At 45.7% G+C, this 22,272-nt stretch overlaps 1 protein-coding gene across 1 annotated transcript in view; it reads right to left on the bottom strand.

Annotated features, from left to right (window-relative positions):
* Window positions 1-7,376: 7,376 nt before the first annotated feature.
* Window positions 7,377-22,272, bottom strand: part of LOC127017063 (MAM domain-containing glycosylphosphatidylinositol anchor protein 2-like) — a 143,217-nt gene continuing 128,321 nt past the window's right edge. Inside the window, exon 2 of the mRNA XM_050897943.1 lies at window positions 7,377-7,713. Coding sequence (XP_050753900.1) covers window positions 7,463-7,713 — 251 coding nt within the window. The 3' untranslated portion in view covers window positions 7,377-7,462. The remainder of the gene's footprint in view (window positions 7,714-22,272) is intronic.

The raw sequence follows: 22,272 nt of genomic DNA, 5'->3' as shown, positions 1-22,272 counted from the left end.
AGGAGGACTCGTCACGTCGCCCTCAGTCCCAAACAGCAAGGGGCCTTGCAGAATTTTGTTCAGAAATCCAAACCAACCTCCGGGCAGAATCCTGAAAGCAGTAATTTATGAAAAAAGGGCTGCATTTGCCCACCCACCGTTAGCCTCACCTGAGCATGGATGTGGCATTTTAAAAACTTAATCAAGGAAAATTAGTTTCTATGGCAACTAATGGCGCATTTAATAGATCAAGTGATGAGTGCTGTGTATAAAAATGCTGCAAATTATGAATAGCAGTGATATATCAAATGCTACACAATCACTCCACAGATAACAAGTAGACATGCAATGATGTATTGGGGCGCTCAGAGCTTTCTGTATAATTAGGAGTGAGGCTAAGCTTTGGGGAACAACAGTGTGCAAGCGTTTGTAATTCCCTTCCCTTGCAATAATTACTGTAGCCTTACATTATTCTCCCCACAGGCCTCATTGATATTGATTAGACCTCTACAAATTTTAAACAAAGTTTCAGAACAGTTTCCAGTTTGAATGTACAACCACCACTCTCAATACGTGAGTTTCCCTGTCTCCACCTGCCTGTAACTACTCATAGGGCGAATTTTGTGGCACCTGGTGGGAAGCCAGTAAATCTGAAGACACGTTTTCAAAGAGAGGCCCCTATAGAGCAGCGTCATTTCAACATGACTTGGAGCAGATCACAAAGAGGCACATGCAAGACATCAGCCTGTTACCGAACTACATCAATTGATCGAAAAGTTAAAAGCAATGCCTGGAAAGACTAAAAGGCATAAACGTGCACTTTGGTAAAGCACACAGGAGCACTGACGTGAAAGAGAAAAAAAAAAAAGAAAACATTCATTCCTCCTCCCAGACTTCCACCTGCAGCAGACATCCACCAAGAGCAGCCTCAAGTCACTCAGGGTGCCACGAGAAGGCTAAGCCGGCAGCAGATTGGCCTGGCACCGCAGCGTGCACACCCACACCAGCTTTGTTTTAAAGCCGTGAGGGTACCCTTAGGAGAGAAACCCCCTGAGCAGCACTTTCTCTTTGCCTTTTCCAGCCCGTGGAGGAAGGAGGAGAACATACAGGTCCCACCTAGTCTGGTCTGATCCCGCACTGCTGCAATCCTCCCGCTACAGTCCCTCGTGCCCATGGGGAGGGAGTGTAAAATAACACCAAACCACAACGTGCAGGTGGCACAAGCAGAAGGGGCTTCCCCAGGGCAAGCTGAAAGCACTCTCATGCAGAAAAGCACACTTGCTCCAGGGGTCTCAGCCCTGCCCTTCTCCCCAGGAAGAGTTTTCGGATCTACAAGCACTCAACTGCAGGCGTTAATGTGCACACAAAGGCATACTTATGTGTAAAAGTGTCCCAGATACAAAACTTGGATATTCAGGAGCCACCTTGCGAAACAAGGGAGAAGGACACATCTACAACCTTTTGAGAGAGACTGTTTTCTCTCTCTTTATATCCCAGGGGAACTTTTAATGTGGTAGAAAGGAAAACCAGATAGACACTGCGCTGGTAACAGCAGTCCCGTAGCGCAGGAGGCTGCAACAGAGCATCAGTAAGGTCTCCTCTCCTTGGGGATGGCCCATGGGATGCTGAAGATTGAGGAGAAAGGTGCTTGGGGTGGCAGAGCGCATAGAGGAGCCTTTGGAGACTCCCTGAGGACCATCTCCACTCACAGCACTTTACAGCAATGGTCTGCAGCTCACTCGTAGGCACCTCTCTAAGCCACAGCATCACTGCACTCCTTTTAGGCCGACAGGAAGGCAAAGACTGGACGAACATCAGACAAGACCTGATGTCCTCTACAGCCAGACAGAGGGCTCAGCTCGGTCCTCCTCTAGGCTCTGCTTCTTAAGCTGGCCCACCCTGTAGTGCTGGCATCTTCTCCAGCCCATCGCTAGGTCTGGCACATGCCTGCCTGCCATCTGGCTGAGACCTTAAAGAGGACCCAGAAGAGGAAAGTTCACAGGAGATTTTCCTCTACTAACCATTAGATACTTGGCTTTCGAACTGCCTCTCAAGAGTTGTGGAGACCTACTGTGAGCTCAGAATCAGCAAAGCAGGTGAATGCAGCTAATTAGCCCCCGAAACAAGAAAAAAATTCTTTGTTAAGTAGAGTACATGATTTTAAAGACACTTTAATTTTGTAGGTGTAATTAACTGTAGCTCCAAACCCCTAGCTATTAAGGTGCTCAATTAGCAAACTCAGCTTGCAAATCAGGAAGAGAACTTTCTGCTTTAGCATTTGCACCCGCTCTTAAATGCTATTCCCCAGACTGAAGGCTTGCAGAAGGCACTTCCACAGTTTTGCTTTAAGGACACTCAATAAAGCGTGTTACTAACACTGGCCTTACGTTTTGAATGATCTTTTTACTTGAGCACTGCTGCCTGGCTCCCATACCTCACTGCGGAGGAACGGAAGCAGACCCTCCGTTAATGAACCAGCACAATGTTTGTGAAGACTGAAGCCCAAAATTCACCTCTTGTCTCCATGCAGTGGGGACCGCACATGTGTTTACGGGTGGAACTTGGCAGCCTCCGCTTAGCTTTACCGCCATCCCCTGCGATGGCCAAAGCAATAACAATTAGCAGAGACACAAGGCAAGAGAACGAACAGCACGTGCAGAAAGCAGTTTGCTCCTGGCACTCCTGCAGAGGTGCACCGCTGTCCTGCTTGGCCCGGTGCTAACATCCTAGTCCCCCTCCATGAGCCACTGTCATACTAGTGTGGCATTTCTGCTCCACAATACATCTAGCAGCCTTTCTTTCAGGCAAGAATTCCTAATGGTCCCTTACCCAGTTGCCGCTGAAGCGTAAGGAGCAGCGCAGGACAGCCGTTGGCCAAGACTTGAGTTTACTGCAGAAAATAGGGGATGTACATATATCCCACACTCAAGAGTTTTTCAAAAAAGAATAAAGCAGGTGTCGTGGTTTAACCCCAGTCAGCAACTCAGCACCACGCAGCCGCTTCCCCCTCTCCCTCCCAGTGGGGTGAGGAGGAGGAAAGGAAAGGAAAACAAGTAAAAGTCGTGGGTTGAGATAAGAACAGTTTAATAACTAAAGTAAAATATAATACTAACAATAGTAATAATGAAATATAATAATAATAGTAATGAAAAGGAATATAACAAAAAAAGGAAGGGGAGGGGGAAGGAAAAAAAACCAGTGATGCACAATGCAATTGCTCACCACCCGCTGACCGATGCCCAGTTAGTTCCCGAGCTGCGATCCACGCCTCCCGGCCAACTCCCCTCAGTTTCTATACTGGGCATGACGTTCCATGGTATGGAATAGCCCTTTGGCTAGTTGGGGTCAGCTGCCCCGGCCATGCTCCCTCCCAGCTCCTTGCACACCCGCTTGCTGGCAGAGCATGGGAAACTGAAAAGTCCTTGGCTTAAGATAAGCGCTACTTAGCAACAACTAAACCATCAGCGTGTTATCAACATCATTCTCACACTAAATCCAAAACGCAGCACTGTACCAGCTACTAAAAAGAAAGTTAACTCTGTCCCAGCCGAAACCAGGACAGCAGGCTATGGCAATTCATTAATCCAAGCGACCTGGTAAAACCCTGCAGACTGCAAGCCAGCAATAACCCTGGTACTGCACACTAAGTACTTCAGTGGCCAGCATCACCCGGCAGTCATCACTGCAGTGCGACTTGGTTACTCGCTGTTACCGCCGCGGTGGGAGAAGTGAACACGATACAGCCTCCGAGAACCAAAACCATCATCCCAGCTCTGGAGACTGAAGAGCTTTTGCAAGGCGGAGGTCTAAGCCACGGCAGCATCTGCAAAGGCCGCTTCTTGGAAGGAAGGATGCAGGACGGATGGTCTCATCAACTGACTCACCGCACACTTCCACCACTTCGTTTTCTCCTTAGTTAATGTGTGTTTTCTGCACACTCCTGACTTGGTGGGGGAATACAGTGAACACCGATGGGGGGTTTCATAAATGCCTTGTGCAGGGTTGCTTACTTCTTACAGTGTTTAAAACAAAAGGAGTTTCTATGTATGCCAATAATAATTGAAAAAGTTTGAGAAACACATGCAAGTTGAATAGCATTCTTAGAACAGATACATAATTACCTATTTTATAAACTCACTTCCCAGGGTCTGATAAAATATCATTTTGAAAATAATTTCCATACAATTTGCAAACCAAATATGATAACCTTCTGTGCAAAAATCAGTAAAAAATTCAAGTACTGAAAAGACTGGCAATTACCACAAAATGTGGATGGAAGTCTCTTGCAGAAAAAAGAAAAATAAAAATGTATTTTCACCACTTCCATCTGCAAGGAGAATAGGAAGCACCCTGCCAGATACTTCCCCTCGAACCCATCTCATATTAAAGGCTGGCTGAACATGAGAATCCAACAACAATGTATTATCAAGTTTCATATATAAATTCTGCAAATATAAAAAAGGAAGGCTTACAAATAAATGCCGTATCACCCCTTCCAGCCAGCCACTGCCTCTTAGTGGCAGAAACACACTGCAGACCTCCCCTTAAAGAACCAGGCCCATAAAGCAGAATGTATCCAACAAGTAAAATAAATAAAAATCTTACATTACCTGCATTTAAAATACCCAAGAGTAATTACTGGCAGGTAAGAGTAGTTCTCTGACAGCTGGAAACAGCGAGCACCAGCTTGCTGGTTTTACATCCACCCTGATCTCCTGCCTGACCCTGATCGGGGCTTTTCCCCAGCAGCCCCATTGACAAAAGCAACCCAAGCGTTGGCGCGATTCACGGCAGTCTTGTTTAAGAGAAGCCAAATTCCAGGGGCAACGAGTCCAAGGGGCTGCGGCTCCCACAGAATCGCGTGCCGAAGTTTAAATACGGCAATGCAAAAAGCTACGGTGTCTTAGGCTTTTTTTTTTTTTTTTTTTTTTTTTTTTACTTTCTGGAGCACTAAAGTTGAATGGAAATTTAATAGGAAGGTCATAAAAAGGCTAATGTTCAAACGCAGCCCTGCCAAGCCTCCTGTATTTCACTGCAGAATCACCCATCTGAGACTACCAAAACTATCCCGCTGCTCTCAGGCAATTAATCTGCAAAAAATATTGCGAGTCGCAGAGAGCTGTAACATGAGAGCGAGCGCGAGAGAGCAGACCGAGGTGCTGGCTGACAAAGAAAATCTATAAACAGGTAAAACGAAGAGAAATCAATTTTCCATCCTGAATCCCAGATGAGAAAATAGAGATTTTTATGAAAAAAGCAGCCGTGTGGTTGCTTTCTTGATAAGACGTTTTGGCTGAACAGCTTGGGTTTTTTGATTCAGCAGCATCATAAGCTTTGTTACTGCTTGAGACGGCACCTTTCATAGCTGGTCCAAAGCATTTGCTGACGGGTAACAGCCCCGCTGCTCGCTTTGAAGCTGCCTCGAGCCTCCAGGCAGGCAGGTTTGAGAGGGATCTTTGATTTCAGCTGCACCAAACCTCGCAGGCTGCTGGTCAGCTTTGCTGGAGCAGATGGAGGAGATGGTTTGAGAAAGAAACATTCTCCAAGGAAGCTCGCTGGAAGTGTCAGTCTACCTTTATCCTGCTCTTTTCTGCCTGCACATGAACGTGCTATTTACTTCCACCCAAACACACGGCATGCCAAAAACTGCTGCATCCAGAGCCAGCTGCTTTGGATCTTAAACAGTTGTTAAATAAGCCTGGATAAGAAAAGTTTGGGAAGGCAGAACGAATCCATTACTAACAGGCACTGAGAGACATGGACTTGTTTCACAGAGGCAGCTGGAGAAGGGAGCCAGCCTGGGGCAGATCCCATCTCCCCCGCGTTGAACAGCACCTTATGCCATAACAAATCCCCTAAAAAGCAGCAGGGTGTCCTCAAGGCGGGAGGTGCTCCCTTCCTGCGTCAGTCAGTGCCTCATTAAAACATTATTATCAGCTTTTGTGAACGAGGTCTGTATCAATCCAGGGTCTCTCACTTGGCTTTTCCAACAAGGAGCCACCAGCATCTTCCCCGCATCTCTCCTGGCAACGTTCAATGAGCCACCAACCTCCCAGGGCGTGAGCACCATCGGAGTGAAGAGGACAATCAGCAATGGGAGACACCACCATAGCAGGGCAGTAAATACTTTTCATACCTTGTGAAGCACTGAATATTAAACTTCATAATAAGAGAACTGATTTTAAAACATCACTGTTCTTATTTGGGGTGCCACCAAAACATCCGGACATTTAGCCCAGTTTTGTTTTGGTTTTTTTTTTTAGGCCTTTTTTTTCCTTTCTCCTTCGTCTGGCAAGGGCTAGAGAGAGATCACTTAATTTGAAAGAAAAATGGCTTGTTTTATAACATGGCTTTAATGTGTGACTGCAGCTGAGAGAGTGCAACTGTGTGCAGTTAAAGTAGAGTTTTCTAAGACACAGCCTGACCTACACCTTCCCTGGAACCAGCACAGGCTAAACTTCAACTTCTTTATTTTTAAATCTCCTCATTAAATTGGAAACAGCTACGGAATAAAGAGCAGAGAATCAGCTCATCTCTCCTTCCTGGAGGAACATCACTCATCTGCAGACTTGAGGTCTCCAGCGAATCCCCCTTCCGCAGCTCCCATCCCAGCGAACTGCACTTCACAGCTCCCGCCTGTCCTACGCGATTGCAAGCGAGGGAGGTGCTTAAATCACCACCTTGCAAAGAAAATCCTTGCAAGGTATTCTAGTGTTCAAAATCTCATACAAATATGTGCGCTGTGAAACGTGGTGAGCACCCTCAGCTCTTGGTACTCAGCTTGTTTACCAACAGAGCAAGATGAGGGCACGCCGCAGAAGGCCAAGTGGCAATGGCTGAAGAGGGAACAGAGAGCAGGCTTGGTTCAAAGAGCAAAGGAAAAGATGGAAATGGAAAAGCAGAGCGGCAGGGGGAACGAAGCATTACACTTGCACAGGTCTTGAAAGGTCCTGATCTAAAATAACCTGTTAACGGGGTAGCCTGGGCAAAGGGGGGTGGTGAGAGGGGGACACGGCTGTAGCACAGGCTGACACGACTCTCTGCCTTTGAACGTGATGCTATAAAACAGAGTTGGGCCTGGAAAAGGGGAGTTTCTTTCTCTTTAACTTTTGTTTTCCGCAGGGCTGCAACGCTGTGGTTCCAACGACATCCAAGACCCAGGCGCAGAGCGAGACTCCCCCGAGCTCTCATGTGCCCCCTCTCCAGCTGTTCACTCTGGTGCATACTGTCTACTTTCAGTTGGCCCTGTCCTCTCATTTGTTTTTCCTTCTACCAGCCTCCGTGGAGCTTAAAGACTCACATCAGGACCCCATGTTAAAGTACAATGCTGATTTTAATATCACATTCCTAGCCAGTCATTCCAAAAAAGTCGTAAATTTTTCTGCTGTTGATGTTTCTTCTGCAACACGCCAGTATCAAACCAACAGCCTGGACAAATTCCCCCCGGATCCTGTTGCGTTGATCTCTACCGCCCTGCACCCGTCTAGTCCTTGGCAGAAGATGACACCAACCTGCACAGGCTCAGAGACAGACAGAGCAGAGGAAAGGTGCGGTGACCAGTGGCAGGCTGCCACCGGGCACGGCGGGGGCTCACCTGTGGCCGAGGATGGCCGGTGACCAGGCAGGTCAGCTCCAGCGTCTCGCCCTCACGGATGGTGTAGACCCTCTCCGAGTAGCGCTCCTCCTCGATGTTGCACGCCAGGCCCGAGTGCACGATCCGCACGGTGGGGGGGGCTGCAAGACCCAGAGAGAGAAACCAGGTGAGCATCATCGCCTGCACCCCCGGGGTTTGCAGCAGCCTGGGATCCCCCCACACCCTTAGCTGGGAGGACCGAGGCTGGAGCTGAGTATTTTCACCGCGGAGAACACCTTTGCTTACTCAGCATACGCGTATTTGGCACCAGAAGAGATTGCCACGGTATTTATTAATACCTAGCAATCCCCTGAACGAAACCTTCGCAAACTCATTTGCATTCCAGTTATTTTTGTTTCCGTTTCCAAATGAACTCTGCATTATTGTTCTTTTTTATTATACATCTTTCTAAATGCATTATCACACTCACTATGCAAATGAGAAGCCTTAATTAAACCATTAAAGCTAAGCAGGAGAAACAGTGGGACTGATGCTGCCTCCTTTCAAAGTCGATACCGAAATCCTCGTGCTGTCAGAGGGATCAGGATTTGGACTAGAGGTTAAGTTCAAGCAGAACCCTTACTTTAATTTTCTTGTATATGCAACCTGAACTACAGGAAGTTATGCTGTTTTACATGTCGTACATGTAGGAAAACTGCAGTGTTGTTGCTAATACCACACGTACAAATTACAGCTCTGTTTCAGCAAGTCTCCAAAGCATGTTCCTGGCTCTACGATTTTCTTTATTTCTGAACCACGAAATTCACAACTATTAAAATCTTCAGAGAGTGGATCGATAGGATAAGAAAGTTGAGTTACAGTCCTACTGCCAAATAAAGTAACATAAACTAAACAGCAGAAGAGATAAAATGTAATTCTGGTGAGTTTTAAAGACCTAGTATTTCACCCTCTCTGCTCATCAGTGCGCTGCTCCTGTTCAGCAAAAGTGGATACGCCTTAAAGTCCTAACAGAAGTCTTAAATCACAACCAGCAAGCAGAACAGGAGCTGAGCCCAACAAGACTCGAAGCTGTTGAGCTCCCGGACCCGTTTCCCATGAACAAGAGCCCCGTGCTGCTGGGATAACATCCGTGCGTTCTCCCCAGGTCCCTTGCAACAGCTGTACCCCCCTCCCCAAGACTGCAGCTCCATTTTCAGGCCTCTGTGCTGCACATCGCCTCCCTCTCACACCAGTCGACTGGTGATCAACTTGCAATTGCTCGGCTAACGCCCACATCCAGCGTACGTGGCATTCCTGGGGTGCATCGCTCTGGCACCCCTGCAGACCCCCCCCATCACCATGCCATTACTGGTCCGACCCGCACACGGCTCCCAGTTGACATGGCCCATCGTGGTATCAACTGCTGCACAATGCCTAGAATTGATACAAGCCTGCTAATAATTCAAATTTCTGACCCTCGCTCTCCTTAGGCTGAAGAAAATGAGACTCAAGCAAAGGACCCTGAACAGGACAGTGTCAGGTCAGCTAAATGAACAGGAAGAGAATAATTATTTCAGGCTGTAATGACTAAGCCTGATATTCCCAGCTACCTTGCATTGGCCCCGTCCATCTCAGTCTACTATATTTAGATCATTTTTCAATGTGCTTGGCCTAGGCTAACCTCTTCAGCAAGTGTTTGAGAAATCTGTCCTCGGCGGAGCCTCTCTGCAGAGCACCAGCGCAGGCAGAAGAGCTCGTGCAGGGAACGGATGTCTCCTGCATTACTGGTGCGCTCACAAGTCTAATGGTACAAGGTGACACGGGTCCGGAAGACCACCAGATCAGCAGAGACCACAGCTTGGTGGGGCAACTCAAGACTAACCAAGCGGGTGCAAGAGCAAAAAAAGCTCCCCCCCGGCGCTCATCACGCAGGGGTGGCCCAGCAGCTCCAGCTGCAACAACGGCAGCGAGCTCCGGCAAAGCCTCCAGCGAGCTCTGCTCCTCGAGCCACCGCGCACCGCGTTTCAAAGACCCATCAGCTCGCCCTCTCCACTCTTCCGCAGGCAGCCCCTATTTAGCAAAGATGAATACAGGTTAAAGACCAACGCATCCCTGCTCTCGGCAGTTCTGTGAGGCCAGCAAAAATTGCTCCCTAGCATCAGTTATTTCCAAGTACAACACAATGACTGACTATATACGCAACGCTCAGCCTATGGTCACATTCAGTCAGACAAGCACATCCACCTGCCTCAGCTTTGCTTTCCTACTGCTCAGGAGAACTGTTTTGCAGCTCCAGCACCCTCCCCATACGATTACACAGCTGGTGCCCTGCAAGGCTAAAGATGCTATTTACTGCTTAGAAGAAACAAATCGAACCTACCCATCCCTTTGTAACAGAGATCCAGGCTGCTCTTCCCATGGAGCTCACTGTCCCTCCTGCAAGGACAGAGATGTCCCTGTTTAGGAGTCAGTCCCATGTGTCACACTCTGACCTTAAAAGAATCTGTTAATTCTTAATTATTATTATTTTTTCTAAGTAGAACAGCAGCACTAATGCCCAGCATACTGCAGGTTTCCCCGTGCTAGGAGAGCTGCTCCCCCTCCATACGCCTCAAGAGTTCAATGTCCTGGGACATGGAGCATCCTCCTTGTTCTGCCACGCGCAGCCGCCGTATAACGGGGCTCTGGGCCATGACTGGGGCTTTTATGATCCCCCACAATACAAATAATAAACTACTGAAATGCTAAAGCAGAGCCACAGAGCAGAAAGGTAAAACAAGGTTCAGCATAGATCATGAGACTTCTGATAAAATTAGAAGAGTCAGCAACATTATGCCAACATCCTGCTGCCTTTTAAATCCGTATTACATTAATATTACATTTTCATTCATATTATATTCATATAACTTCAAATTACATTTGAAGTGTCCTTCATTTTAGTGTCTATGCCACTGCTCCATATCCATTAGGTTTGGGAAGGCAATACAGAAAAGAAAAATACCCCCCTGTGTATTATTATGGCAAAAGAATACACTGCTTTAAGAGGAGATCAAACGAATAAAGGAAAATAAAAAATATTCTTACTTCTTTCAGTTTTCAAGTCTTACGGTTCAGAAGACATTGCATAATTATGAAATGTCACCTCCCTCTCTACTGCAGGAATATTCATTACAGCTACTTCTGAAATATGCCTCCAAGGATTTAATACCAGACGAGACATTAAAGTAATATATACTTGGCATTTATTTTGTTTGTGGCACTTTAGAAGAATTTGTCTTGTGATTATACACAGTAAATATTGCATGAAAGAATCCATCACGGTGCTGCTCCTAGCAATGCGCACACACGACGCAAGGCAAGCTAAGTGTCAGGTCAGAAGGAAAAGTCACAACAATAAACCCAAGAACAATCCCGCCTAGCTTCTGCTGCAAAGAAGTTGTGTGGCGCCATGAGATTTCTCCTCTCAGATGAAAAATGGTGCCAGCCTGACCTTTCACCATATCTTGTTATATATTGACGGCACATAGGTCCCCTTTATTGGCTGCTCTTTTCCAGCAATTGCAATTTCTTTCCCTTCTCTGTCTCTTGCACACACATAGACGCCTACACAAGCGATTTGGTTTCAACTTGCAACAAGTTCCCCAGACAGTATAGACCTGGGGGGGGGAAGTCATAAACATTTCTATGAAGGCAAAATTAGAAACATCCAAAGTTGAATATGTATGCAGGTATCTAGACACACTTAATAAAAAAGGACAAAGGACAAACCAGACGCTGTGATGAATGCTAGCTACCTTTGCAGTCAAACATGCAGAATAAAATTTATTTTCTAAAGCAGTGCAGGAGTAAGTAGAAAAGAGTTTTTTTCCAAACCAAGCTGGTCGCCCAGAAAAAGCAAATGAAGAAGAGAGAGCTAGTATAATACTCAGAAAGGAGATGCTTCATGACTTACAGGATGTTTGTCTAGCTGTGGTGCAAATAAGAGACCCTGGATAACCGGAGTGCTCCAGTCTGCCTTTCTGTTTAACGTGCTGCTAACTCTCTTGACCTTAATCACAACATTTACAATAATTGGTATTCTTCTAAAAAAGCTCAACTGCTGTAATCTTATTAATAAATGACCATTTCAGCTCTTACTGAAAAAAGGTCTTAGTCTATGTGATTGTGATTGCACTGTTTCCTAACTGCTCAAAACCTAAGACACACAAAATCTAAAAAGTATTTATTCATGACTTCTAAGTAAATCTCAGAAGTTCCTAGGGCATGAGATATTTGTTTACATGTGACTTTGTGACATCGTCCAATTAAAAACAGATCGAAGGCTAAATGATTTTTTTTATAAGAGGGTTGAACCTCCACAAAAAGCATCCTCAGCTTCTCAGTCTTCTAGTGACAGCTAGGAGGTGAAGCCTTTCTCCTCCTCCTTTTCCACGTGCCCCTAGCCACCTCCACCTTTTGGTATGTATTGATTCATCCTGGATCTACATGCCTGGACTTGCAGGCATCAGACCAAGAACAGCAAAGAAATTGCACAAAACCTTTGCAAAAGTTTGTTCTCGTGCTTCACCAGCACGAAACGGGGTCCCTGCCAGCTTCAGACAGCCTCCAGCAGCTCACTGAGATTAGCAGGAGAGCAGAGTTTGCCTGCTCATGAGATGCAACATTGACCACTTCATTGTTCCAAATCACTTTGAATAAGAAAGAAGTCCTCAAAAGAGACAAGGATCTCAGGCCATATTCACGTCTGAAGAGTTATCATGGCCATAGGTAGCATACCTACCATTCCAGAAACGGATACGGACAGACAGAGACCATATGCCATAGATCATAAGTTTTTAACACTTGCCCAGCAGGAGGAACAACAAAGAGCAGTGTAATGAGTTGTAAGGGGGAAGGGAAAAAAAAAACCTATCTGTTCCTAGAAACAGCATTATGGTTCCCCTAACTCAATAGATACTCTGCTGATAAGCTTTGTAGTGTCAAAATTAGGTCAGCCTGTGACAGTAGTGTTGGGAAGCGGCAGTGTGATTTAATTAGCTCGGTGCCTTCTTATGTTACTGCTATCAATCAAGGCGGCTTCCTGAGCTCCGGAAACGCCGTTTAAGTCACAGAGATATGGGTGAATATCAAGCAACGTGGCAAAAATCAGTCCAACCGAAGAGGGAAAAAAGTTGACTTCATCCTTCTCTCCCTAGTCTGGTAGGTAAGGTCAGCTCAGGGCCAGCTCGGAAGAGGAGAGTACATGATAGATGCTACCATGTGCATAAAGTGAAAGTAGGGAGGAAATATTTAGTACTGATACATAGGAACCTTTAAACTATGGACCTCTCCCTGCTATCACTTACCTACTAAGGCTACTGAAGGTAACATATAGCCATAATGCTATTTAAAAAATGAAATTTAAAAAAAAAGAAGAAATACTAAAGAGAAGATATTTAAGAGTTTTAACCAAATGTAATAATTTCAAAAATTTCCACAGGAAAATTCCTTCCTTTCCAAGGAAGACCTGTGCCTGCTCAGTAGCACTTTGCACAATACAGATTGAACCAGGAATGTCACAACTGATTCCAAACAGCCCTTACTAGGGCAAGCCCCTTGCACAGGTCAGCATCACACAGCCTCTAGCCGAAGGCTTCTTGTATTAGGTACCTGGCACTTGTCTCAGCTGGGACCTGAAATGAAGAATGTAATCGATACCCTGAATATTTATTTAATGAAAACTAGTTGTATAATAGTTCCCATTCCTTACTTCCCCCAAAGAATACTACACGTTTGGAAAAATAAAAAAAAACTGGTCCAATAATAAATTTATTAGTGGACTGAATATCACCTAACCTCCAGTTGGAAAAGGACGTCACAAATCCCACGTTACCTGCAGCAAAATACTCTAAACTCTGCATTGATGGGAATTATTGCCATAGGGCAGTGCATTCATCATGGCAGTACCACTGAGATTCCCGGTCACTTCATTTGCTATTAGTAGAATTAAGAGCTGATATGAGTATGGGAAAACTTAATTCTGAGAGTTGCAAAGACCTCTGCAATTACTTTAAATCTTCTCTTTTTAAAAAAAAAAAGATTATTTCCTCCTTATTATGCTGCAGAACTGCATGAAATTCACTGGGGTCTTCACTCTTGCTAATTGGTTTTACACGGAAAGGCTCCCGATGCAGAGCAGCAGAGTAAAACCACAGAAACGATAAGCAAACGATGCCCACGTGCAGCCAGGGCTGATGCTCTGCAGCGGAGAGGCAGAGAGGCTGAGCACGCAGACGTGCCCCGCTCCAGTCCCAACGCTGCTCCCCACGACGGATGGTGGGGAAAGCCCAGGGCTGCAGCCAGGGAAGGCAATCAAAAGAGAAGAAGCATTTTGTTCATGACAAATACATTCTACATTTTCCAGCGGAATCATTATGGGTCTCCTATTTCACGTATCTATCTCATTTTTAATTATATTTTAAGTAATCCTACAAGTTCTACAAATCATGAAGATCTTATCATTGCTCAGATTAAAGGAAATAGTTACAGAACCTGAGTTCTGGTACTGTTCAGAGTTTAATTCTCTAACCATTGCTTTCCAACAAGGTCTCGACCAAATCTCTGTGTGTGTAGTGGAACTTTTCACCAGCAAATAACTGGGGCCAGAGATAATTACATTTGGGAGGAACTGTAACACTGAGGCCCTCCATGCCTGGCAGCAGCCCCAAAGCAGATGGCTTCCACTCTAACTGGTGCTGCCTCAGCCTTCAGTTAATTACGGGAGCACAAATATAGAGCATCTTCTGCAAAAAGCTCTTTTAATGTGAGTTTTCTATGAAACTCAGAGAAGAAAATAACTGTTCTAAAATTTTCTGAAGAATCTTTTCTGAAGAAAATAACTGTTCCTAAAAAACCACGAGAACTTGGTTTCTAGTTAGCTCTAACCATTCAACAACTTGCTACTTATTCTTCCTCGGTGTTTATTTGTCCTTAAACATTTATCCTTGTTTAGCAGTACAAAGCAAAGTTGATAAGCAAAGCTGCTCTCTTCATGGATGAGTTGAAAAGACCCAAAAGAGCCAGGGAAGACTCCAAGCAAGACGACATTTCAGTCTCTTCTCTGCTCAGCCTGCCAGGACAGCCACCATGTCCACCCAGGTGGGAGAGCCCAGCTTTGAAAGACTTCTGTACAATCCCAACCACCATACGTATTTCTGTACATATGGGCCTAAGACAGGCTCCCTCTCCTATACGTAGAATTAATTGATGTCAGTGCATTTCTATTTTTTTTAAGGATTTTTGTGGATTGTCCTGGAATACCAGAGATACCATCACGCATCAAAGAAAACCCTTTTCCTGATGCATAGCTATTTCTTGTACTAACTCAGCCTCTTTCTACCTCAGCTGAGCCATCAGAGAGACCTCACTGCAATACCATCTCTGCTGCCATTTCCACAGGAGCAAAGGGCTACCAATGCAACTGCCGTTGCTCGGTCACGATCATGCGTCCCTGCCAAGGCAAAGAATTAAGAATAATTTCCTCTGTGCTCTTGCAGGAATTTCTCTCCTGACTCACCTCTTGCTCTTTCTTTCACCCATCAAAAGGTCAGCTAATTCAATTGAAGGAGACGGACTGCTCTTCTCCACACTGTAGGACTGCTAGCGTGCACACGCTCTGATAAGCTTTACAGATTCTGGCTGCCAAGTTACTCTCCCAAAGGAAATCTGAGGACTACGTGGGTACCTCTACTCCAACCAGCGCTGCACATGGGACATACTCACGGCAACAGACTTGCTCTTGACCTTGGAAATAAAAACTGAATTGCCTGGAGTATCAGCACTGAGAAAACATCCCTCTGGTATGGGACTCCCAGACAGGATTTCTGAGGAGGACTTTCTTTGGGTTTTTTTTGTTTTGTTTTCAAAGTGGCTCCTGGCTGCAAGTGAAAAGAAAGTCATTGAGACACACTGCCTTGTAATTCTTGCTTCTGCTTGACACCCTTAAACTGGCAATTAAAGCTTAGCACAGTAGTCATGTTCTCCTATGCCACAGAAAGCGTGTATTCCACGCTTTCTGTACTAAAATAGCAGCCCCTGCAATTGGTACTTCTAAATTTCCCAGCCTCTTATGCTAGCATGCTGAGAGAATGACAGTGTCATGATTTTTTGGTTAGTTCACAACATGCCAGGTTGATATATCCTTTGCACACAACAAATATGGCATCTTTCCAGGATCACACTGATTTGGGGGGAATTGTAAAGACAAGTGTAGAGGGAAACCTTCCTACACTACTTCTTCCTCCCTGAACTCCTCTTTGAGAAGTTTGAAACCTACAGATTGCAGGCAGTGGGTTCAATGAATCTTCTAAAATAAGAAAAGAAATGATCTACAAGTGACGGGCTTAATTGAAGCAACACTTGTTGTTCCTGGCATCACAAAACAGATGATGTTGCCAGACCTGTTTCAACAGTATTATAGTCTAGCAGTAAACATGTCTTACTTATTCGGCTGTTCCGAGCATACAGTAATATGTTGACTTTCCCCCACCTAAAATGGCAGAGACACATGAAAATCAAACACATTAAAAATCACCTCTTCAAAATGAATCCTGAATTCTTAACCATTATTCCCATTTGCACACTTTGACAAAACATCTTTCAGAAATGTATTTTTAACCAAGGAAACTCTGGTAGCACAGTTCACGACAAGCAGCACCAAGGAGATGGATCCAGCCCTCAAGAAACTGCACAGATATATATAATGCTACAGAAATTAGCCACAGGTCCCAGCACAACATGGCAAAGGTCATGTCCCTCTTAGGAAACCTGAAGTTTCATTAAGCTGAGACTGTGATGAATCACAGACACGGGCAGGAGGGAATCAAGATCCACGGCAGGAGCTCTAGGCAGGCACCAGACCAAGAATGTTCAGAGTAGGCCAACTCTGGACCTTCTTCCCATGGTCCATGTAGTTTCCCCTGCCCCACTGTAACAACTGAAGATTCATTTACTGCTAGTACAAGCCAGCAGAGAATTAGCTTGCCTCCGCCTCCCATCCCCTCTGCAGCCAAGCATAGCAGCGAATGAAGCAAGATCCACTGAGATTCGCTCTGAGGTGCAGAGGCGCCTGGACCTATTAATTTGATAATGCCACTATTACACCACACCTTGCTCAAAGCCATGCTGAGGTCCATGTCATGGCGCATCTATAATAGGGCACTTGCTGATGAACCGACAGAGTGCAACCGAGCAGAACGAGGTTGGGGCTGGCATCCACTAAGAACATTAAAATGCCTTTCCCCAGCCCCGTGCTTTAACATAATGCTAGGACGTACTGAACCAAAAATCAATGTCTGCTCCACAGACCTGTACGTACCTCCAGAATCCACGATGGGGTCAGCTGAGTTGAGGTGGAAAAGCTCCAAGCTCCAGCTTCCCTGGAGCTACCTAAGCCATTGGAGCCCATCCCATCCCGGCTTGCCATCATGAAGCACAGCTTGGCAATGTCAACACTTGGAAGAGCGATGCCCAGCAACGGATGCCCAGCCAGGGCACCTCACCGGGAGGACCATATCTGTGCTGCCACATCCACCACCTGCAGACGGGCCATGGGCATCTCATTAGGGTAAGGATGGAAATACTTAAATGGTGCAGAGCACTGCTTAAAGTCAAAGAAGCTGGACTATGCTTGTGTGGGAGCTGCTGGGTGCCTGAACCACCAGCTGAGGGAGAAAAGACAGCCCAGAAGGGTTGGCTAGAAGGAATCATAGAATCATTTAGGTTGGAACAGACTCTTAAGATCATCGAGTCCAACCATTAACCTAACACTACCAAATCCACCACTAAACCATGTCCCTAAGTGCCACGTCTACACAGCTCTTAAACACCTCCAGGGATGGTGACTCAACCACTTCCCCGGGCAGCCTGTTCCAGTGCTGAGCCCAATGTTGCCCACAAAGAGCTTGAGGACTATTCCCAGAGCTCCTCCTTCCCTTGCTCATGCAGGCACATGGGGTGGACAGGACTCTTGGCCCCACATGGCTTGCAGATGCAGAAAAGAAGGTCAGCCTTGCCTCAGAGCACTGCCGCAATCAGACTTCAAACACACACACAGCCCCCCTGCCTCCTCTGAAAGCCAGGCGCGATGTTTAACTTCTCATCAGCCTATTGCAAAAGCAATAAAAATACAGTTTATGAGGGTGTCCCGAAGCAGGAGGAAGTGCTGTAGGTGCTACAAAACCCACACGGCTGCCAGCAACAGGGATCACGTTGTCCTGAAAAGAGCCTGTTCTTGTTTGGCTCAGCAATGAAAGTTTCACTAAATGCTGTACAGGCCTCAGAAAGGGTTTCGGTTTAGTTTGCTGACTGAAAAAAAAGACAATTTAATATTAAAGAGGAATTTTAAAATACATAACCTTACATGAATGCAAATGAAAAAAATGCTGCTTTATAGTGTTAAGCAAGAATACACAGCTTTTTAAACAACAATTTGCATTTCTTGTGAGATAGCACAAATCTGTCCCAGTGAGCAGGGACTATCAAGAAAACAAACCTCCTTTCAGGAAGAAAAATGATTTCTTGAATTAAAACTGTGTTTCCTGTACTTCAATGTCTCGCATCTAGTTTTCGCATCTTTGTTTTGAAACACTGGGAGTAGGAGTAACTGCTGAATGACTGGAATATGTTCCATTATATAAAGCTAGAAACCTATTATACCAGATTTTATATATTCCAGGCACTATCAAAACTTGTGTAATTCCCTTCAGCTTCAGTAGGAAAAGAGTAACACAGTTAAAAATAAATAAACAAAAAAACAACTCAGACAGCAGAAGCCCCAAGAAAATGACTCATTTTTCTATTAGCTCCTGTACTCAAGGATTTTAATAGTTTTGCTGGCTCAGCCAGCATGCACCCCCAGCCCTGGGCACTCTGGGCTGGGAGGGCGACTGCACACCTCGAGCTGCAACGGTGCCCGGCAGCTACGGCCAAAAACCAGCCTGCCCAGGGCTGCACAGGCTAAGCAGGATTAACCAAGCATGTTCTTACAGCTTGTGACCTCTGTTAGCTCAGCCCTAAAAACCGAGAGGAAAAAAAAAAAAAAAATAATAGTTATTTATGGGAACTGACTTCTTTGAAGCAACTGTCTGAATTAAATAATAAACCTTCAGTTTATTTGTGCAAGAGGTTGTCAGGTTCTTGTGACTAAGCCCAATCCTCCTACTCCCTGGAGGAGTGGAGCTCTCTTGATGCTCCACGAGGAGAGAGGGACCAGGCTTTCAGGAGAGAAGCATTGCCCGAGGAGAGCAGCAGCATCGCATACAACCCACCAGTACCAGTGGTCACCAAGAAGGAGCTCCCCACTGCCCAAGGGCAGCAGGTCTGGGAGCTCAGAGTGCAATTCGACTGTCATCAATCCCCGCCAAACCCACCAGCTCTGAAAAATGGCCTGGGAGGGAATATCACAAATAGCATTTTCTGTTACTGAGTCTTTTAAAACTGTTTCTTGTTGAGAACTTGTCGTCAGACAGAAAGTGCCCATCTCTATCTGATTCATTTTTAAAAGGCCTTTTGACACTAGCAAAAAGACCGTGACAGTGATGATTTTGATTTTGTACTAACTCTTTTCACATATACGAAAGTATTGTATCCCCTGGGAAGAGGATCCAGACCAGTTGCAGAAATGCCATCCTTGGAGGCTGAAGCCTTGGTAGACGACGCCGTGGCTGGCCTGACCTAGCGTTGGCAACAATCCCACTCCAAATCCCCAAAGCCAATTCCAACCAACATATCCATGACTGTGATTCTCCCCCGGATCCTGAACTGTATCACCAACAACGATTGGATTATTTTGATTTTCATTCTTAAAAGTGAACATAAACAAAGCAGAGCTGTTTTCTCTCTCTTGGTGGTATAAGATTATACTAAGCAAAACCATGTATCATTATAATCATCATAATTTCTGGGGGAGCTGCATACATAAAGCTTACCAGCCCCTGCTCCACTTTATGGACCACCTGTATGCTTTGTTTGCTCTGAACTGATTCATGCCCGTTGTGCCACAGAGTTGCAGGAGCTCGGTCTAGCCAGGAGCAGGCTGATCTCAAGAGACTATAAGCACCAGCACTGATTTTACCTGGAGAGAACAAAAGCATAATCTCATTTTTGACCAACCTATTCTTCCAGCTTTCCTGGGAGAGGGTGAATACCAGGACTGAGTTTCCCCAGGGCAAAATAACAAAACCTGACAGCAGGAGCAGGATTAAAATGCTTATGGGGAATACAGAATGGGAGCAGGTGGGAAAAAGTATGAGAACATGCATGAGGAGATGAGGAATTCAGCAGATGAGCCAGGTGCTGCAGTCCTCATAGGCAGAATAATCTCCAAAGACCATTTAAAACTGGGGGACAGAACTGGGAAAGGAATCGTAGATGTGCATTGTCTTGTGTTGTTTCACTCCTGCCTTGTACTGGCCATTGGCACGATTTCTTCAGGAAGAGCTTATACAGCCTTCGTCTTCTGTCCTTCCTCGGAAAACAGGCTCAAAGTGAGAGACCCCACGAGGTCTGAGCTGGGGGAAAAGCTTGTTTAACCTACAGCGGCTCTACAGAGGGTCAGCACCAGTCTGGGGAGACCAAGTCAACTGGCCAGATGCCTCCACTTGGTCAAGGGACAGTGCAGCAACTTGTCAGGACCCACAAAGCACAGCACTCCACCCCCCAACCACTTCACCTGCAAATATGCTTAATCGGTTCAACCAGGCAGTGGCAACCACATCTGGCATTTAAAAAGTTGGTAACACCCATTTCAATCACTTTGCAATGGACAAGCTGATTTGCCTTAAACACACCCGTTTCCTTCAGGCACTGGCATGGGGAACAGAAGTGGGCGCTCCACCAGCCCTAAGCCTTTTCCTCCCGTGAAGGAAATCTGGAGCACCGAGCTGTGACTGCTTGGGAGCCTTTCCAGGCAGCCCAGGGAAAATGGCATAAATCAACGCATTTCCAAATTTTGGCCAAAGCATGCCGTGAGGCCAGATAAGCAGAAGCAAGAGAGTGCCTGTTTTCCTTCCCTTTAGTAAATCACAGGCTGTGCTGGTACAGAAGAGCTGCAGAGGAGCACTTAAAAGGGAGGGGACAGAGGTCCTCAAATGCTGTTTGACGCTTGCATGATTTTCTGCACCAACTGCCCACACACGACTGACAGCGGTACAGGACTGTCGGACCCACCACCCAGCCTGCTTGGAAGAGCTACCAGGAATTAAGGAGGAGATGTTTAAAATAGCCCAGTTTCCAGTGGCACTCCAGGGAGAGGCTCTGTATGGGCCAAGCTCTCACTGAAGCTCTCCTGACGCTGGGGAATTTATAACATCTCTCTGTCAGTCAATCCCTGCCCTCTCACCTTTGCGATTCGTTGATGTCTACTAGGAGATGAGCTCCCATTGCAATTTTTCTCCTGGAAGAAGTACTGTTAGGACACTCCTTTGTGTTCAACCATTGCAAATGGGAATAGTTCCACGAGACCTAGCAGCTGAGCAGTCTTTGAGGCTCCTCCATCAAGTGTGCTTCAAACTGGCCCAACCCTTTCAATATTAATTGGGACTTGGATTGACAGACAGACCAGCAGAAACAGAAACCACCTCCCCATAGACCTCATTTCCTTGCGAAGCCAAACTAATAGCTCAGTATTGATGTGCCATTGAATACGTAACTTGCCTTCAGTGTTAAGTTAGCTATCAGCATTTCCGTGATTTATTTCAATAGGCATCAATGAATGATCAACAAATCAATAAAAATTAATGATGAAAATTATTAAACTCCCACCTTGGTACTCAGGCAACATTAGGTTGTGTATTATTGTTTATATGATTTACCAGTCCCTTCTCAGTGACTGATGACACCTCCAATTTTATTAACAGAGTGCAATTAGCCATTAAGTTTCATTACAGAGTCGCTCCTTTCGTGCAAAATTTGCGTAAGCCTGTTAAAGCATTTAGAGTGGGAAATGTATCTCATTTCTCCTAGCCAAAATTAATCACCGGTGCTAAGCTTTTCAGTACGCTATGCAAGCCTCAAGTTCAGCAGCAGCACGCACTCGAGCGGTGCCACATCTGATTCCTGTTAGAGTCAACCAGCAGTGACTTCCCGGGGGTTGGGACTGGCAGATAGGAGCCCCCAGCCTTTGATACGCTGTTTGGGCATTTGCAGATGAATGCAAGCAAAACGTTATCAAGCAGAAGAGCTCTGCTCTGCTTTAGTCACCACACGCTCGGCGCAATGATAAAGCACGGCATCGGGGCTCAGGCTTTAAGAATAAAAACAGGGAGATAAGGGAAACGATGAGTATATTCCTTGCAGCTTCTCTATTGTCAATAATACCCTCTGGCATGCTGGATATGTGGCTTTCCTGTATGTAACACACTTAAACACAATCTGTCTCTCAATTTCTTCAACCTTATATTCTGCTGTGAAACCGTACTAGAGACCTCAGCAGTGCAAAGGCAAAATGCCCGGAGCATATGCCAGTCAGCCACGCTGACCTGCCAATCTAACCCATGTCACACGGCTGCGACTGCGACTCCAGTTCACGTTGTACTCTGTGCACAAAAGCTACTGACCTGGTGCTGATGCAGGAGTCAGTGTCACCGAAGACCTTGGCTCAAGAATGATTTAGATTCCTTGCAAAAGGCATTTGGAAAAAAAAGGTCTTATAAAAATGACTAGAAAGAGTTACTTTTTAAACT

Source organism: Gymnogyps californianus, chromosome 5 (assembly GCF_018139145.2).
Source record: "Gymnogyps californianus isolate 813 chromosome 5, ASM1813914v2, whole genome shotgun sequence".
NCBI classification, from domain to species: Eukaryota; Metazoa; Chordata; class Aves; order Accipitriformes; family Cathartidae; genus Gymnogyps; species Gymnogyps californianus.
The sequence above is the reverse complement of the archived record's forward strand: the minus strand, read 5'-3'. Positions and strand labels throughout refer to the sequence as shown.